This window comes from Heterocephalus glaber, unplaced genomic scaffold, assembly GCF_053883595.1.
Source record: "Heterocephalus glaber isolate CG9 unplaced genomic scaffold, H.glaber_assembly_v1.0 deba00001457, whole genome shotgun sequence".
Taxonomy (NCBI): domain Eukaryota; kingdom Metazoa; phylum Chordata; class Mammalia; order Rodentia; family Bathyergidae; genus Heterocephalus; species Heterocephalus glaber.
The window spans coordinates 26153743-26169358 of record NW_028258305.1 but is presented as its reverse complement, the minus strand read 5'-3'; the positions used below and the strand labels follow the sequence as shown (position 1 = coordinate 26169358).

The 15616-nt window shown below is 38.8% G+C and overlaps 2 protein-coding genes across 7 annotated transcripts in view; one reads left to right on the top strand and one right to left on the bottom strand.

The window, feature by feature from the left end:
- Cox7a2l (cytochrome c oxidase subunit 7A2 like) overlaps positions 1-15616 on the bottom strand; it is a 124871-nt gene that overhangs the window by 86601 nt on the left and 22654 nt on the right. The window lies entirely within an intron of this gene.
- Positions 1-15616, top strand: part of Eml4 (EMAP like 4) — a 158227-nt gene that overhangs the window by 139773 nt on the left and 2838 nt on the right. For all 3 annotated transcript variants that reach the window (XM_004839352.4, XM_004839350.4, XM_087216450.1), the window contains 5 exons: positions 1486-1574; positions 2979-3076; positions 11442-11529; positions 12167-12265; positions 14616-14746. In XM_004839352.4, the coding sequence (XP_004839409.2) occupies positions 1486-1574; positions 2979-3076; positions 11442-11529; positions 12167-12265; positions 14616-14746 (505 nt within the window). The remainder of the gene's footprint in view (positions 1-1485; positions 1575-2978; positions 3077-11441; positions 11530-12166; positions 12266-14615; positions 14747-15616) is intronic.

Genomic DNA, 15616 nt, shown 5'->3' with positions numbered 1-15616 from the left:
AAGGTACTTTCCAGCTCTAAAATCTTCTAATTCTTTTTGGCCACTAAAATAATATCTTTAACACACTCCCGTCAACCTGAACCACCGGTGATACATGCATAACTGTCCTTTCTGGCAGCTTCTACCACTGGTGGTACAAACAGATCTAATCACTTTTATCTTTCTTTTTACTAATCAAATTATTAAAAAGCTGCTCGACTGGACAGTCATACATACACCACCAGTTGTTCAGGCCTTCCAACAGCAGAGAGAAACATCATGAACGTGTTAAAAAGTTATCAAGAGGGCCAGGGATTTAGCTCAGTGGTTTCGCCGCCTGCTGCACAAGCGCAAGGACTGGAGTTCGATCCCCAGTACCAAAAAAAAACCAAAAAAAAAAAAAAAAAAGTTATCAAGAGAAGCTAGGCAGGGGCCAGGGATATAGCTCAGTGGTTCTGCCGCCTGCCTTGCAAGCGGAAGGACCCGAATTTGATCCCCAGTACAAAAAAAAAAAAAAGAGAAGCTAGGCAGGGTAGCGCATACCATTAATTCCAGCACCTCAGGAAGCTGAGACACAAAGATTGTAAGTTCAAGGCCAGCCTGGCAAAAGCTAGACCCTGTCTCAAAATTTAAAATTTAGGGGTTGCAGCTCAGTGGTAGAGTGCTTCCCCTCCATATGCAAGGCCTTGGATTCAATCCAAGGTACTGTCTTTTGGTACTTGGCTCACAAGTCAGATTAATATATGGCCAAAGATTTCCCATCTTTTATATCCAACTATTACATTTAGAAAGGTCCAATAAGTCTTTTAGGCCAAACAGAGCCCAATGGCAATTACATATTACCATAAAATAGAAACTTCTAAAATAGAAACTTCTTCTAATGTATATACTTGAGAGTAGCGGTTGCAAACCTATGGCATGCATGCTGCACCAGGCTGTTTGTATCATTGAAAGCTGTAAAAGGTTCACAGTTTTTGGTACCAGGGATTGAACTCAGGACCTTGTGCTTGTGAGGCAGATTGCAGAACCACTGAGCTAAATCTCCGGCCCTTTATTTTGAGACAAAGACTTTCTCAGACTTTGCTCAGACTGGCCTCTAACTCAGGATCCTCATTCTCAGCTTCCTCTGCTGCGTAGCTAGAATTACAGCATGTACCACCACATCAGGACCATATAAGTTTATTTATATTCTTTCTGGCAGCATTAAAAAATGAATTTCTTCTTCATTAGAAAAAGGAAACATGTCATACTTAAAAATTGTTGGCTGGGTGTGGTGGCGCATGGGAGGCAGTTGCAGGAGGATTGCTGTGACTTCAGGATCAGCCTGGGCTGCATAGTGAGTTCAAGGCCAGTCTGAGCTATATAGTGAGACCCTATCTGAAAACAACAACAACAACAAAAAGAATTTTGCTGGAATTTTTAAAATTAAAAATGGGAAACACAGAACCATTTTTTTCTATAACTGCTAATATATGAAGAAATTTTTGATTTTTTCCTTTTTAACAGGTGGTTTGTTCTGGATGCAGAAACCAGAGATTTAGTATCTATCCACACTGACGGAAATGAACAGCTTTCTGTGATGCGCTACTCTGTAGGTAGGTAAAATTCCATCCCAGAGCTTACAGAATTTCGCTGGAATTGCGTATTTTTACTTCTGATAAAGCTGACTCCTTTTTTCTCTGCTCTTTATAAAATTGTTAAGTATCAAATTTGTTTTCCAAATATCAAATTAAATTCCACTGCTGGAAACTGCAAAAAATCTGCTGAAGTTAAACAATTTTATTTGAATTTAAATAAATTTAAATTTTGTTGTAATTATTAAACAATTTTATTTGAATTATCAAGCAAACATACATTTAGAATGAATTGTTGTATCAGTTGTATTTGCAGCTGAAAACAGAATAAAGTAGAATCAAATCCCTTTTTTGTATCTATACATAGAATTGTGAATAGGTATTGAGCTCAATTATTACATCTAGTTAGCAACCTTTTCTTTGTACATTAGAGAGTATAAAAGAAATTATAATAATCAAATATACAAATACTGGCCACAAATATTCAAGTCCTTTAGAACTCGGTTACATTATTATTGGTTACAGAGTAATGATTGGCCCTTAATTATATAAAATACTAAGCAGTTTTAACAGTGTATAACCCCATTTAGTTCTGAGTAATTGCTTTTACAGTACTTCATTCAAAATGTTAATTTCCATAATAATCTAGTTGCCTTTTCCCATTATTGTTGTGATTTTGATTTAGACTGTTCTCACCTAGTGTTAGTCTGATATTTCCTTATATTTGAAAATATATTCTAATTGTTGTTGGATCAACATCCAAAGGGTTTTTTTCATTGCTTCTTAGTTATTTTAAAGGAAGCACAGAATACTATTCTCTGAATTGAACAAAGATAGAAAAGTATATGCTTCATGCTATAAGCCTAGAAAGTCATATTGAAGTAGCAACGTCATTTTGTTTTGTTCTTGTTAATTTGTTTTTAGTGCTGTAGTAACAAATAACCACTGCAGATGTAGCTATTAAAATCGAACTATCAACAGACTTCATTTATCTTTTGCTCTATGCTTAGTGTTGTGGTAGGTACAATGGAGGAAACCATAAAAGAAGAGAACATGGCCCCTTCCCAAGGTAACCAGCCCCATAATTGGAGAGATCATATGTGCTGGCTGAATTAAGCAGCTATATACTCTGCTTGCTGTATAAACACTGTGCCTCCACTCATAAAGGCACGGTAGACTTTGGCCAGTTTTTAGCTAACTGGAAGGAGGCACCAGTAGATAGACTCCAAGGCCTGTGAGCATCTTTAAGAAGGGATGCTATGTTGGACTAGTTGTTTTTCAAATGGACTTAGTGATAAGATTTGTTCATCAAATGCCAAATAATAGTTACATAGATGAGATTTAACAACAAAGTATCAGTATAGATCTAGTAAACAATAAATCAACTTATTTCTGTAGTCCATACTTTTTCCTGTTTCATTCTAGATGGTACCTTCCTGGCTATAGGATCTCATGACAACTTTATTTACCTCTATGTAGTCTCAGAAAATGGAAGAAAGTACAGCAGATATGGAAAGTGCACTGTAAGTAGTAATTTAAAATATATTAAGTTGTGAAACTACTGGAAAAATTGGCTTCTTAAAAATAATTAAATGTTGGGCTGGGGACTTAGCTCGGTGGTTCCAGGCCTGCCTCGCAAACACAAGGTCCCAAGTTTGATCCCCAGTACCAAAAAAAAAAAAAAATTAAATGTTTACATGTATATGTTTGTTGTTTTCTATTGTTAACTACTGTAGACTTTAATCTCTATCTTTGAAAACTTGAGATTACCTAACAGAACATTGTAGTTCTCTATACACTCTAGAATGACACTTCCTTTTGATGGGGTTTAATTTTTGGCCCTCTAACTAGTCTTGAAGTAGTTTCTTAAAGCCATTTCTATGAGTAATTCTTCTTTTTTAACTAGATTTTAATTTCAATGATGTTTATTGTTTTTCTGTTTTCCATTTCACTGGCTTCTGCTGTGATCCTTTTTTTCTTTGGTACTGGGGATCGAACTCAGGACAGAAATGAAAGGCCTCTGGCTTTTAATGCCATGTCCCTGCCCACCCCTGACACTATATCACCTCTCTGCCAGTAAAAATAAAATAATTTAGGGCCAGGGATTTAGCTTAGTGGTGCTGCGCCTGGCTCACAAGCGAAGGTCCTGAGTTCAGTCCCTGGTGCCAAGAAAAATTAATTGATTAAATTTTTATAAAGATGCCTGCATTTAGGAGTTAATAGAAACATGTTTCCTGTGATTTGTTGCCCATTTCTAATTTGATTAGAGTATCACTATAAGATGTAAATTAGATTAAACTTTGTAGAAAGCAGAGTACTTGCTGTATGGCAGGAACTCTGCTAACTAGAGAAACTGTCTGGGCACCACGATTATGTACAAGATATTAAGGACAGCTGAGGTGGAAGGTGTAGCTCAGCAGCAGAGCACTTACCTAGAATGTTGAGGCCTGAGTCCCAGGCCCCCATCCCCAAACAGGGTGAGAAAGGTGCAGAGTATAGCACAGTGTTTAAGAGCACAGACTAGAACAGGCTACTTCAATTTGAATTCTTTCTTCACCACTTAAAACCTGAGGTCCGAACAAATTACCTAAAGCACCTACTTCAGTCTTTTCACTTATAAAGTGAGAATAGTAGCAGTTTTGAATTCACAGAATCAAAACCATTTAATGCATATGAAATACTTAGGGGATAGTGTATGTTGGGAAATGAATTTAGGATTAGAAATCACATGATGAATTAGTGGCACAAACCCTTTAACAGTCTTCATCATAGAATTTATCAATTCTCTCATTTTGAGAGAATCACTGAAATAATTCTCCGAAACATATATCTTATAGTAAGCAAAATAAACTGCAGTTTGAGTGTGAAATTTATTTATTTATTCATTTATTTATTTTGGTACCAGGGATCGAACTCGGGTCCTTGCACCTGCAGGGCAGGCAACGGAACCACTGAGCTAAATCCCTGGCCCGTTAAATTTATTTTTACTGTGTACAGATTGAGTATCCCTTATCTAGAATTCTTGGTTAGTATTCCCAAGGCCCATGTTTTGATCCCCATCATGGAGAGAGAGAGATAGAGCTTGGGATCAAAAATGTCTCAAATTTTGGAGATTTTTAGATTTTGGAGTATTTGTGTATTCATACTGATATATCTTGGGGATGGGACTTAAGTCTGGACATTTATTTGTTTCACGTACAACTTATACACATATACTGATGTTAATTTTTATGCACTATGTTTAGTGCACCTGCACCTCAACCCACCCGTCACAAGATGTCATGTGTGGAATTTTCCACATGTGGCATATATGGACCCTGAAAAGTTTTACATTTTGGAGCGATTTGGATTTCATATTTTCAGAGTAGGAATGCTCAACTTGTATAAGCAAAAGCAGGCCATTTACTATTAGAGAAAGAGAGACTTGTTTGCTTTCTGTATGTACCATATATTTGTACCATATGCTAAAACTAGTCCCATTTTTAAAGTGGTCCGCATGCAAACTCAGTTGTAGAACTTACCCAAAATATTTTTGTTTGCCTTGAGAACAGCTATAAATCATCCATTAATTTTTTCATTAATATATTTAAATCCATCTTTTTTTGTTGGTTTGGGGTTTTTGGCGTTACTGGGGATTGAACCGAGGGCCTTTGCGCTAAAGTCCAACCCTAGCCCTTTTTTTAATTTTTATTTTTTGGGATAGGTTCTCACTAAGTTGCCCAGGCTATGTTCAGATTTGTGATCCTACGGCCTCAGCCTCTCAGCATGCTGGGATCATAGTTGTTGTGCAACACCATGCCCACCCTATCGGTGTGTCACCTTCATGTCTGTGATATGGAGTATCTACAGCATCCAATGAAATGTTTCACTGTAAGGAATTTGCAGACTAAAAGTTTACTATGCCCCAATTTTTAAATTTCAAGCTTTTTTTAAAAAAGGTCCATGTCTTTTTATTTTGGTACTGGGGATTGAACTCAGGACTTTGTGCTTGTGAGGCAGGCGTGGTGCTGCTGAGCTAAATCCCTGGCAGTTCCATGTCTTCCTAAACACAGCATATCAAATATGACTTAATATAAAATTTTATAGCTCATAAGCACTGTAGAACATACAGGCCAACCCTCATTTTACAGATGAAGAAACTGAGTTTCAGAGAAGATAAATGATTTGTCAGTAGTCACATCTTGACCTAATCACAGACCCAGGGCTTGAATACAGTTGTCCTGCCTCTTAGTAGAACAAACTGTCCAGTGTACCATAGTCCTCAGATTTTTCAGTATGTATATTATTATACTGTGCCAGTATAGTACAGCTGATCCAGAAAAGAAATAGCAATGTGTAACATTGGATAATGGGAACAACCTTGGAAATGTTGAGAAATAGCAAGTTGATCAGTTGCATGAGACGTGTCCTGTTCTAATTAGGCAGCTTTTATCTTTAATGAGTGTTTAAAATTATTATGTTGAGATACCCTTAGGAACTGTTAAAGTTTATAGTATTGTTTGAGGCTATAATGAAAGGCTGAGCTACTCTGCTTTTCCAGTTATCTTCTGTTTTGTGCTTTGCTTCCAGCTGTCACTTCTCTACCAACCTGGTCATGTAGTCTCCTATTAAATGCTTTTATCTGTTGTCTACTATTATATTCAACAGACAAATTGGGTTCATGCCACTTAACTTTGCAACTTCGGGCAAGTTACAACTTCTTTGCATTTTAATTAGTCTTAAAATTAGAGATTTTAATAATTCCTACTTTAAATACTTCTAGTCTTTAAATGTGACAATTAGAACTTCTCTTGCAATTTCAAATACTAGCTGGGTATGATGATGCACACCTGTAATCCCACCAGTCAGGAAGCTGAGGCAGGATGATCGCTGCAATTTCAAGGTCAGCCTAACATACCCTGTCCCCCCGCCCCCCCCAAAAAAGGAATTCTAATTACCACTGTTTTCTATTTTATTTCCAAAATTTTTTCCGTTATTAGTCAACATTTAAGTGATCATTGTAGCTGAAGGAGTATCCTGGGCTTAGAGCTTTAGAAAGTGTCCCTGTTGGGCCGGGGATTGAGCTCAGTGGTTTCGCCACCTGCTGTGTAAGTGCAAGGACCAGAGTTCAATCCCCAGTACCAAAAAAAAAGAGAAAGTGTCCCTGTAATAAATTGGAATCAGTTATAATTATTTGAACTCTGTTCCTCTTCACAATAGCACTTTATGTGAAATGTCATTTGACCAGATGGCTGTACCAAAGGCTGTGAAGTAGCACTTATTGGTAGAGGACAGCTAGCTGATGTATGGTTCCCTGATGAATGATGATGGCATTATGAGCCAGAGTCTTGCTCTCAGCCGTGTAAGCTAAGAAACAAGACAAGATCTATTTTAGAGAGATAGACTTATATCAGCTACATTTTCCAAAGCTAGCTTTTAAAAATACCAGTTTACAACAAAAACTGACTGAGAAGGGCACTAAGTTCCAGTTTTTTCTGGCCAACCATATTCTTTGTAAGAAAGACTCAGTAAACCAGCTTATAATCAGAATGCTAATGTATTCATTTAAAGTAAGATACATAAATGCCAACAGGACAGGACATGAATATCCTCTAGTCAGTGCATTCCTTCTCTCTAGACGGGGAAGTACCTGGGATACCAGAGTATAATCAGAACATAAGCAAATAGTACCTGCATCCACAGTAGAGTGACAGCTGCCACTGGAGCTTTGTCTTGGTTCAGCTCTTTCTACATTTTTCCACATTTTTCTTTGTGACTCTTGCTGACTACCCTCCTGTCAACACCATCTGAAGAACATTGTCTTTGGATAGATTCATACCTCCAGTCATTATATACTCTAGACTTACCAGCTTTGGAGCCATTATGCCCCTTCTTTGTCTCTTCGTCCTTTAATTTTTGCTAATTCTAAAGCTTAACTCTCAGAAAGGTTCCTGGCTAACTTCCACTTGCAAGGATCCCCAACCCTTGGGGCACAGATCAGTACCCACTCATGGCCTGTTAGGAACTGGGCTACCCAGCAGGAAGGTCATGCAGCAAAGCTTCACCTGTAGTATTTACAGCCACTCCTCATTGTTTCTCCCCATGGCTCACATTGCCACCAAAGCTCAGCCTGCTGTCAGAGGAGCACTATCTATCTCTACTGTGATCACCCCCAAACCATCCCCTCCCCAGCCTACCCTCTCCACTCTCCATGGAGAATTGTCTGCCCTGAAACTAATCTCTTGTGCCAAAGAGGTTAGGGACTGCTGCACTATAGTTTCCAGAAACAAAATTTTGCATTTTATTCATCAAAATTTATTTCCACTTTTTACTTACCCCAAATATCTTTCATAATCTTTCTGAAGTTTGTCTGCTTAAAACTTCAGTCTTTCAATAAACTCTGTTTGGGCTGGGAGTGTACCTCAGTGGTAGAGTGCTGGCCTAGCGTTCATAAGGCCCCGAGTTTGATTGTGAGCATTGGGGTTGGGGGGGGACTACATAAACTGTGTATTTGGAAATTTATCATTTATTACTTCTTCCAGGTGTTCTTGTAACATGTAATGTCTCCTCTCAAAGGGACTATAATATTTATAATTTAGAATCAAAATTTTGTAGCATGTGAAGTGAGATCATTATCTGGTAAACTTCCAGAAAGTTCACTTACCATAGTCCTTTGTTTTGTAATCCTGTGATCAAGCCAGTCTCAACCCAGATACCTCACTGTATGAACAAATCAATGAACGAGTCTCCAAAGGTAATAAGAACTGGTAAGAGCTGGGATATGTCTTTGATCAAACCTTAGAGCCCTACAAAACCTTGACTATACTAGAAGGTCCTTAATCTTTTTCCACACCTTGTCACTTCCCTTTTCATCCCTTCCATTTAGATTTTTTTGGTACTGGAGATCGAACTCAGGATCTCCTTCCATTTAGTTTTAATGCTGCATGATCTTTGTCATTTCAGAAACAAAGCAAAAATGGGTACAGTACAAAGTGAGAGCATTCTAACTCTTAAAGGAGTTTCTTTTCTTTGAAGCAATACAGAAGGAGCATAAGATCTTCATTTGCCTTTTCTTTCTGGAAATAGCCAGTCTACCTACAAGAACACTTTGTTCTCTACACCTAGCTTTGTTTGCCTGTGTCACTGAAATAGCCTCAAGGCACTGCTTATAAAACAGCAACAGATTCCGAAAGGCACAACTCTCATTAGCTATGAAAACAGTGAGAGATGGAAGAGCACTGCACAGCATTTGCTTCTTGTGGAGTAGTGCTGGCACTTTTACCAGCCTCAGTCATCAAACATATTTTCTGCTGAAGCTGCTTTAGTACCTGCTGAGGTGCTGAAGGAAGGACACCTCCTCACAAACTGACTCTTCACCTTTCTTACACATCACTGGTCCTGGCTCCTCTCTGAAGGAAGCAACCAGCTTCTGAGCCTGGCCACTCCAGGCTGGTGTGGGATGGAAGGGAAGAGAGCCAGGCAATCATCCCCATGTCCTGCTGATCTGTGGCCTTTCTCGTTGCACCAGCTTGCTGCCCTGGGGTTACCCACAGCCCCTCCCAGCACTCGCCAAAGCCTGCCTGACCTGGCCTGTCCATCATCTGACTGGGAACTTCAACCCGTTTTCCTTTCTTCTGCTTCCCATCTTTTTAGTGTTTGGAAAATAGTAGAAAATGTGGTTTCATAAACTAGGATTCATAAGTTCTTGATTGCATTAGATAATTCACTGGGGAAGTGGTATGATTTCTTTTGTAATTGATGGTATAGAAACGTTCAGGGGTTTTTTTGAGACAGGGTCTTGCCATATAGTTCAGGCTAGCCTTGAATTCACTACAGCCCAGGTTGGCCTTGAATTCATGATACCATGCCTCAGCCTCTTGAGTGCTGGGATTACAGGTAGGAACCACCACACCCAGCTAGGAAAGTTTATCAGGGCAGCTTTGGACTCAAAAAGATTTTTTTTTTCTTTTTTGGTAAGGGGGATCAAACTCGGGTCCTTGCGCTTGCGAGGCAGGTGGCAGAACCGCTGAGCTAAATCCCCAGCCCAACAAAAGATTTTTTTAACTTGCTTCCTACAAAGCCCTGGAATTGGAGACCTGGGCTGAGCTAGTGTGTATCTGGTTTCATTTCCTTTGCATTCTGAGTTTCTCAGGTAAGATTTAATATGACAGAGGGTTTCATGACTAAAAATGACTTGGAGACTACTGGTTAAGTTACCTCAGAGATCTGTTCTGGTGCCAGTTTAGGCAATTTTACAGTCGTGTTGCTTTCATTTCAGTGCAATATTTCTTTACCTTAGCTTTTCCTGTATTACTGTATTTTGAAAAATGTATGAAAAGCTCTTTGCTTACTTATAAATGCCTCTCCCTGCCCACCCCCATCCCATACTGGGGATCAAACTCATGACCTTGAGCTTTCAAAGCAGGCTTGGTGCCATTAAGCTAAATCCCCAGCCCATAAACACCTTTTTTTAAAAATGAAACTTTAATATTACTTTTCTTTCATCATCGTTACAGATGAATAAAAATAAGCTTAAATGCTTTTTGACTTTTGCCCCCAGAATCACCTGACCTGGGTTTGAACCCTGACTACACCATTTCTTTGTTATGTGACTCCAGAAAAGTTATGTAATTTCCCTATGCCTTCTGTACTTCCTCACCTACTGAGTAGGTATCCTCACCAAGGTTGCTGTGAGATTTCAATGTGATAATGTATGTGCTGTATAAAACATTGCATGAATCCTATTCTCCTTCTACTGTAAAAATTGATTTCTTACATTGGTAGATCTTTTTTGTGTGCCTAGCAAATGATTCCCAACATCTTTTCCATTATATGACCTAATCGAATGATTTTAAAAAATTTAACAGTTCTCAAGGTCACATAATTTAAATTCATTTAAACATAGGAACGTGTCATTTGCCATGGCACCACTGTCGTGGAGATCATTGGTCCAGAAAGATCTTGGGGCATGTCATTAGACTTAAGGGTGCTGGAATAACTAGAAACTGTACCTAAGGTACACTGAATTCGTTACCTTGACAAAATAAAATGTGAGCAGGAAATATATAATTCAGAAAGTACAAAGTTAGACTGTAGGAAATAAGAATGAATTTGAGTGTTACCTTTGATAAACCAAAACTGGGTAATTTATCTGATATAGTTTATAACTATCAGATGCTTACATGAAAGGCAACAAAATTCAGCAGTTTTTTTAGTTCCCACCTGATGGTAAAACTGAAGCAGCAAAAGACCAGTTTTTTGTTTAAGGAAGTTTTGAGGAATCAGATAACCATATTGGGTCAGGGGAAAGGAGTATAGAGCTGGGTGACTTACCCCATGGAACATTCTTTGGAGACCCCCATTCTGACTACATGTGGGTGTCATACCCAGCATGCAGCCCAGAAAATTGCATAACTTGTAACTGATACTTCATTCTCAAAAACGGAGTCTCTAGTGAAGACACTAGTGACTTGAAATAAGGCTCGAGAATCTGATATCTGTTGGACTTTCCTCTAAGAGACTGTTAAGAGACTGTCTTTCTTGGAATTCTCTGACAGAGCTAGTAAGCACTGGTTTCTGGTATCTAGGTAGAGGGGCCAGCCGGATTCTCCCAGGTTCCAGGTGCTTCCCATTGCCATTGAGATGCCAGTGAGATCCCCTTAATTCCAGTCCATCCCCAGCTCTTTCTGTACCCTTGGCATCTTCACATACCTGCATCTTTGGCTTCCAACAAGACAGAGTGAAGAATCGCTTAAGGGCCCACTGTGGATCTTGTTCGTAAGGAGTGTCTGCTCTTTGTCCTTTAGGACTTTAGGAATGGGTACTCAGAAAGTGGTATTAGCTAACTATTAAACTAGTTCTCATTCACAAGTTTAAAAGCTTTCTAACAGTTCATCTGTTTTTCCGTAGGGACATTCCAGCTACATCACACACCTTGACTGGTCCCCAGACAACAAGCATATAATGTCTAACTCAGGAGACTATGAGATATTGTACTGTAAGTATGAATGATCACAGGTGGGCTCAGATGTGTCTCCCATTGACACTGATGATCAGGCGATGTTGAATTTAAACTGTGCAGAGGGTGAATGCTGGCTATAAGGCCCATGTTACTCTGGGCTGAGTAATGAGACTCTCAAATGTGGTTCACTTTTCCAAGAAAGTAATGAATTTATTTAATGGTGTAGAACTGAAGGCACATGTAGTAATAACAAATTACTCAGTGAGTTTGATGCTGTTCTGAATGGTTTTTCATTTGGTTTTTCATTTACTTTTCCTGGCATCAGGGAAGAGTAAAATTGATAGGCACTTACTCGTTTTTTGGTTTTTTTTTTTTATACCGGGGATCGAACTCGGGACCTTGTGCTTGCAAGGCAAGCAGTGAAACCACTGAGCTAAATCCCCAGTCCTCACTTACTCGTTTTTAGAGAAAAAAACTTCCATGGAAAACAATTTATAATTCTGTAGAATCCTTTTAAAGTAAACACTTTCTTTTCCTTTTCAAATGTGGCTTAATGTTTTTCAGTGTGTGGATTATAATTACAAGTAAAAGTGGCTAGTTTGAATCAAGATGCACTTTCCAGATACATTTGTACACAAGCACGTGATTATACTTCCTGTTTCTAAATTTAAAGGGGGCATTGAAAACGGCTGCAAACTAATCAGGAATCGATCGGATTGTAAGGACATTGATTGGACAACATATACCTGTGTGCTAGGCTTTCAAGTCTTTGGTAAGAACATAACATCTCATGAGAAGAGACAGTTTGTAAGGTTTTCATATGGTTACTTGCTTAAATCTATAAATGAAAAATATTTAGTGTTATCCCTATTAATGTCATAGTTAGAAAAATTAAATGTATTGGAATTGAACCAATATGGGATTTGTTCTCTGCAGAACCCAGCACTTCTGTTCCCCAATAAATATGAAAGAAAACTGAAAGGAATTTACATAATGGTGCAGACTGTATTCCTATTTTTTTTCTCCTAGAAGTGAAAAATTGACCCTTTCAAATTGGTAAAGCCATTTTTTAAAAAAGTAGCAGCTTTGCTGAGATCTCATTGAAATACCATACTACTCACATTTATTGTATAATTCAGGGGTTTTTGTATATTTAAACTTGTGAAATTATCATTATGGTCTAATTTTAGAACATTTTCATCACACTGAAATGAAATCTTGTACCTGGGAGATGTACATTTACCATCTCCCTTCTTCTGCCCAGCCACAGAAACTACTCTGTTGATTTTCCTATTCTGAATAATTCATATAAATGAAAGCATACAATATGTGATCACTGAGACAAGCTTTCATTTAGCATTAACAATTTCAGGGAGCATATATCAGTACTTGATTTTCAGCTGAATAGTGTCTTTTGTATCGATAAATACTACATTTTGTTAATCCATTCATTGATTCATTAATGTAATCACTTAAGATGTTTTCACTTTTCAGCTATTATAAATAATGCTGCTATGAACAATCATTTTTTTGTTTGGCTGTGTTTTCATTTCTCTTGAATATACCTTGTAGAGTACAGTTGCTGGGTCAAATGGTAATTATGTTTTTACCTACTGAGGAAATGGCAAATTGTTTCATTTCTAGCAGTGCTATAGTGTCCTTGTCAACATGTGTAATGGATGCTCAGTGTCCCAGTGCTATTCATCAGGCTCTAAAGGCATTTTTAATAGACATTATTGAAAGATAAAATTTGGAGATTATTCCTAGTCTGATGTTTTGACATTCTAGAAATCTGTCTTCTGTGACAGTTTTCTAAGCCTTTCCCCATCTTTAGATATCTTTTTGAAAGGCTCTGAAGATAAATGAAAAAGTTAGAATGACAAACCCTTTTGTAAAGAATTAAAAATAGATGTTACTCAGTAATTAAAATACTAGAATGAATACAGCCCTAGTGCCCAAAGCAAATACCCAAAACTCTTGTCTCTTCCCTTTAAGAGCATGCCCCAACTTCTGAACATAGATCAGAGAATGTTTTTATGCAGTGTGTGTTAGAAAACTAGCCCAGTATATACTTAATTTATCTAAATACAGGTGCTATCAGATGGAGAATAGGCTAGGAAAAAATTGAAAACAAAATCCTGACTTGTCTATAAATAATTTCCATTATTCTGGATGGGACTCAAGTAATAACCAGTAATTGGTAATTTCCCTGGTTTAAGGAGGCAGTACTTACTTTTTTTTTTTTGTACCAGGGGTTGAACTCAGGACCTTGCGCTTTCGAGGCAGGTGTCTGCACCACTGAGCTAAATCCCTGGCCCGTTACTTCTTAAGAAATACCAATTTTATGGCCAGGGATTTAGCTCAGTGGCAGCACACCTGCCTCACAAGCGCAAGGTCCTGAGTTGGATGCCCAGTACAAATGAAAAAAGGAAATACCAATTTTAATAGGTGATTCCCCACCCCACCCTGACTGGGGATCGAACTCAGGACTTTGCGCTTGTGAGGCAGGTACAGTGCCACTGAGCTAAATCCCCAGCAAGAAATACAATTTTAAAGGTGTTTTGCTAAGTATGTTGAGTGATCGGCAGTGCCTGTCTCAGAAAGATTCAGAGTGTTTACATTTGGTATGTCTTACCTGTTTCCAGGACAATTCTGTAGGATAGCGTGCTAGACCAGTGGGGGCCTGTTCACCGCCATAAGAAAGAAGGTCTCTGGGGTTTTCTTGGAGGGACCTGCTTGAAAAGGAACCTAGAAAGGGCTGGGGATTTAGCTCAGTGGTTCTGCCGCCTGCCTCACAAGCGCAAGGACCCGAGTTTGAACTCCGGTACCAAAAAAATAAAAAACAAAACAAAAAAAAGGAACCTAGAAAACAGTGCTGTGGCTCAGATTTTGCACCTTGCTATACAAGTAACTGAAAACCTTTCCTCTAATGAGAAAAGTAAAAAACAGCTTCTTGTTGAGGTGAGGCAAGCTACAGTTAATTTATTAGCACCACCTACTGGTTACCACTGAGTACTATTGAGTCTAAGTTTTCCATCTTGAGACTATTTGGGTTTAACATATATAGCATCACAGTTAAACTTTTTTGGCTAACTTTTTTACCCTACATTTCCATATCAAAGGGGTCTGGCCAGAAGGATCCGATGGGACAGACATCAATGCACTTGTGCGATCCCACAACAGAAAGGTGATCGCTGTTGCTGATGACTTCTGTAAAGTCCATCTGTTTCAGTATCCCTGCTCCAAAGCAAAGGTAAAGTGAACGTAATAGAAAGCAGTGTTAGTGGGACCTTTTGTTTGAGGATAATTTTGTGTCACTGGCCAGAAAATATCTGTACCATTAGTAATTCCTCCCCATGACACCACACTGCCCAGGGGGACGATGAGGTCATCTGCTTGCATCTGGCAGGCACTGCTTCTCTTCTCCTTCCTCATGGAGCCAAGGAGAGGACAGCTGGAGAGGTGGCAACTGTGTTTTATTCCTTAATCCTGTTTCCTAAATCACCTTTAATCCTGCCAACCTAGTAAATGTTCCTCTTGCATTCTTAAGAGTAGCTTAGGCCCTGGCGAGTATATTATTGCTGGACATCTGAGAGAGGCAGACATTATATGTGGAGTTTTTTAACATATAATGTGAAAGTACAACGTCCCATTATCTCCAGCCCCCCACCACCCCCTGCCTGCATAGGGATTGAACCTAGGGCCTTTGCACTGAGCCACATCCCCAGGTTTTTGGTTGGTTGTTTTTGTCCTGGGGATCCAACTCAGGACCTTGTGCTTGTGAGGCAGGTGCGCTGCCACTGAGCTAAATCCCCGGCTTTTAATTTTTGAGACATTCTCAATGAATTGCACAGACTGAGCTCAAACTTGTGATCCTCTTGCCTCAGCTTCTCAAAGTGTTGGGATTACAGACATATACCACCACACCTAGGTCTTGTCTTCTTTTATACAATGAGAGGTATTAAAAGAAATTACTGCTAGCCTTATGCCTTAGATTTGACAACTTGGGGCTCCAATTTACCTGTGTGACCAGCTGAGTTACCTGCCTTACCTTTTAATCTCCATTGCTGTAAGCAAGTATGTAAGGAATGGGTTTAATTTTCTTCTCTGCCTCATTTATTTC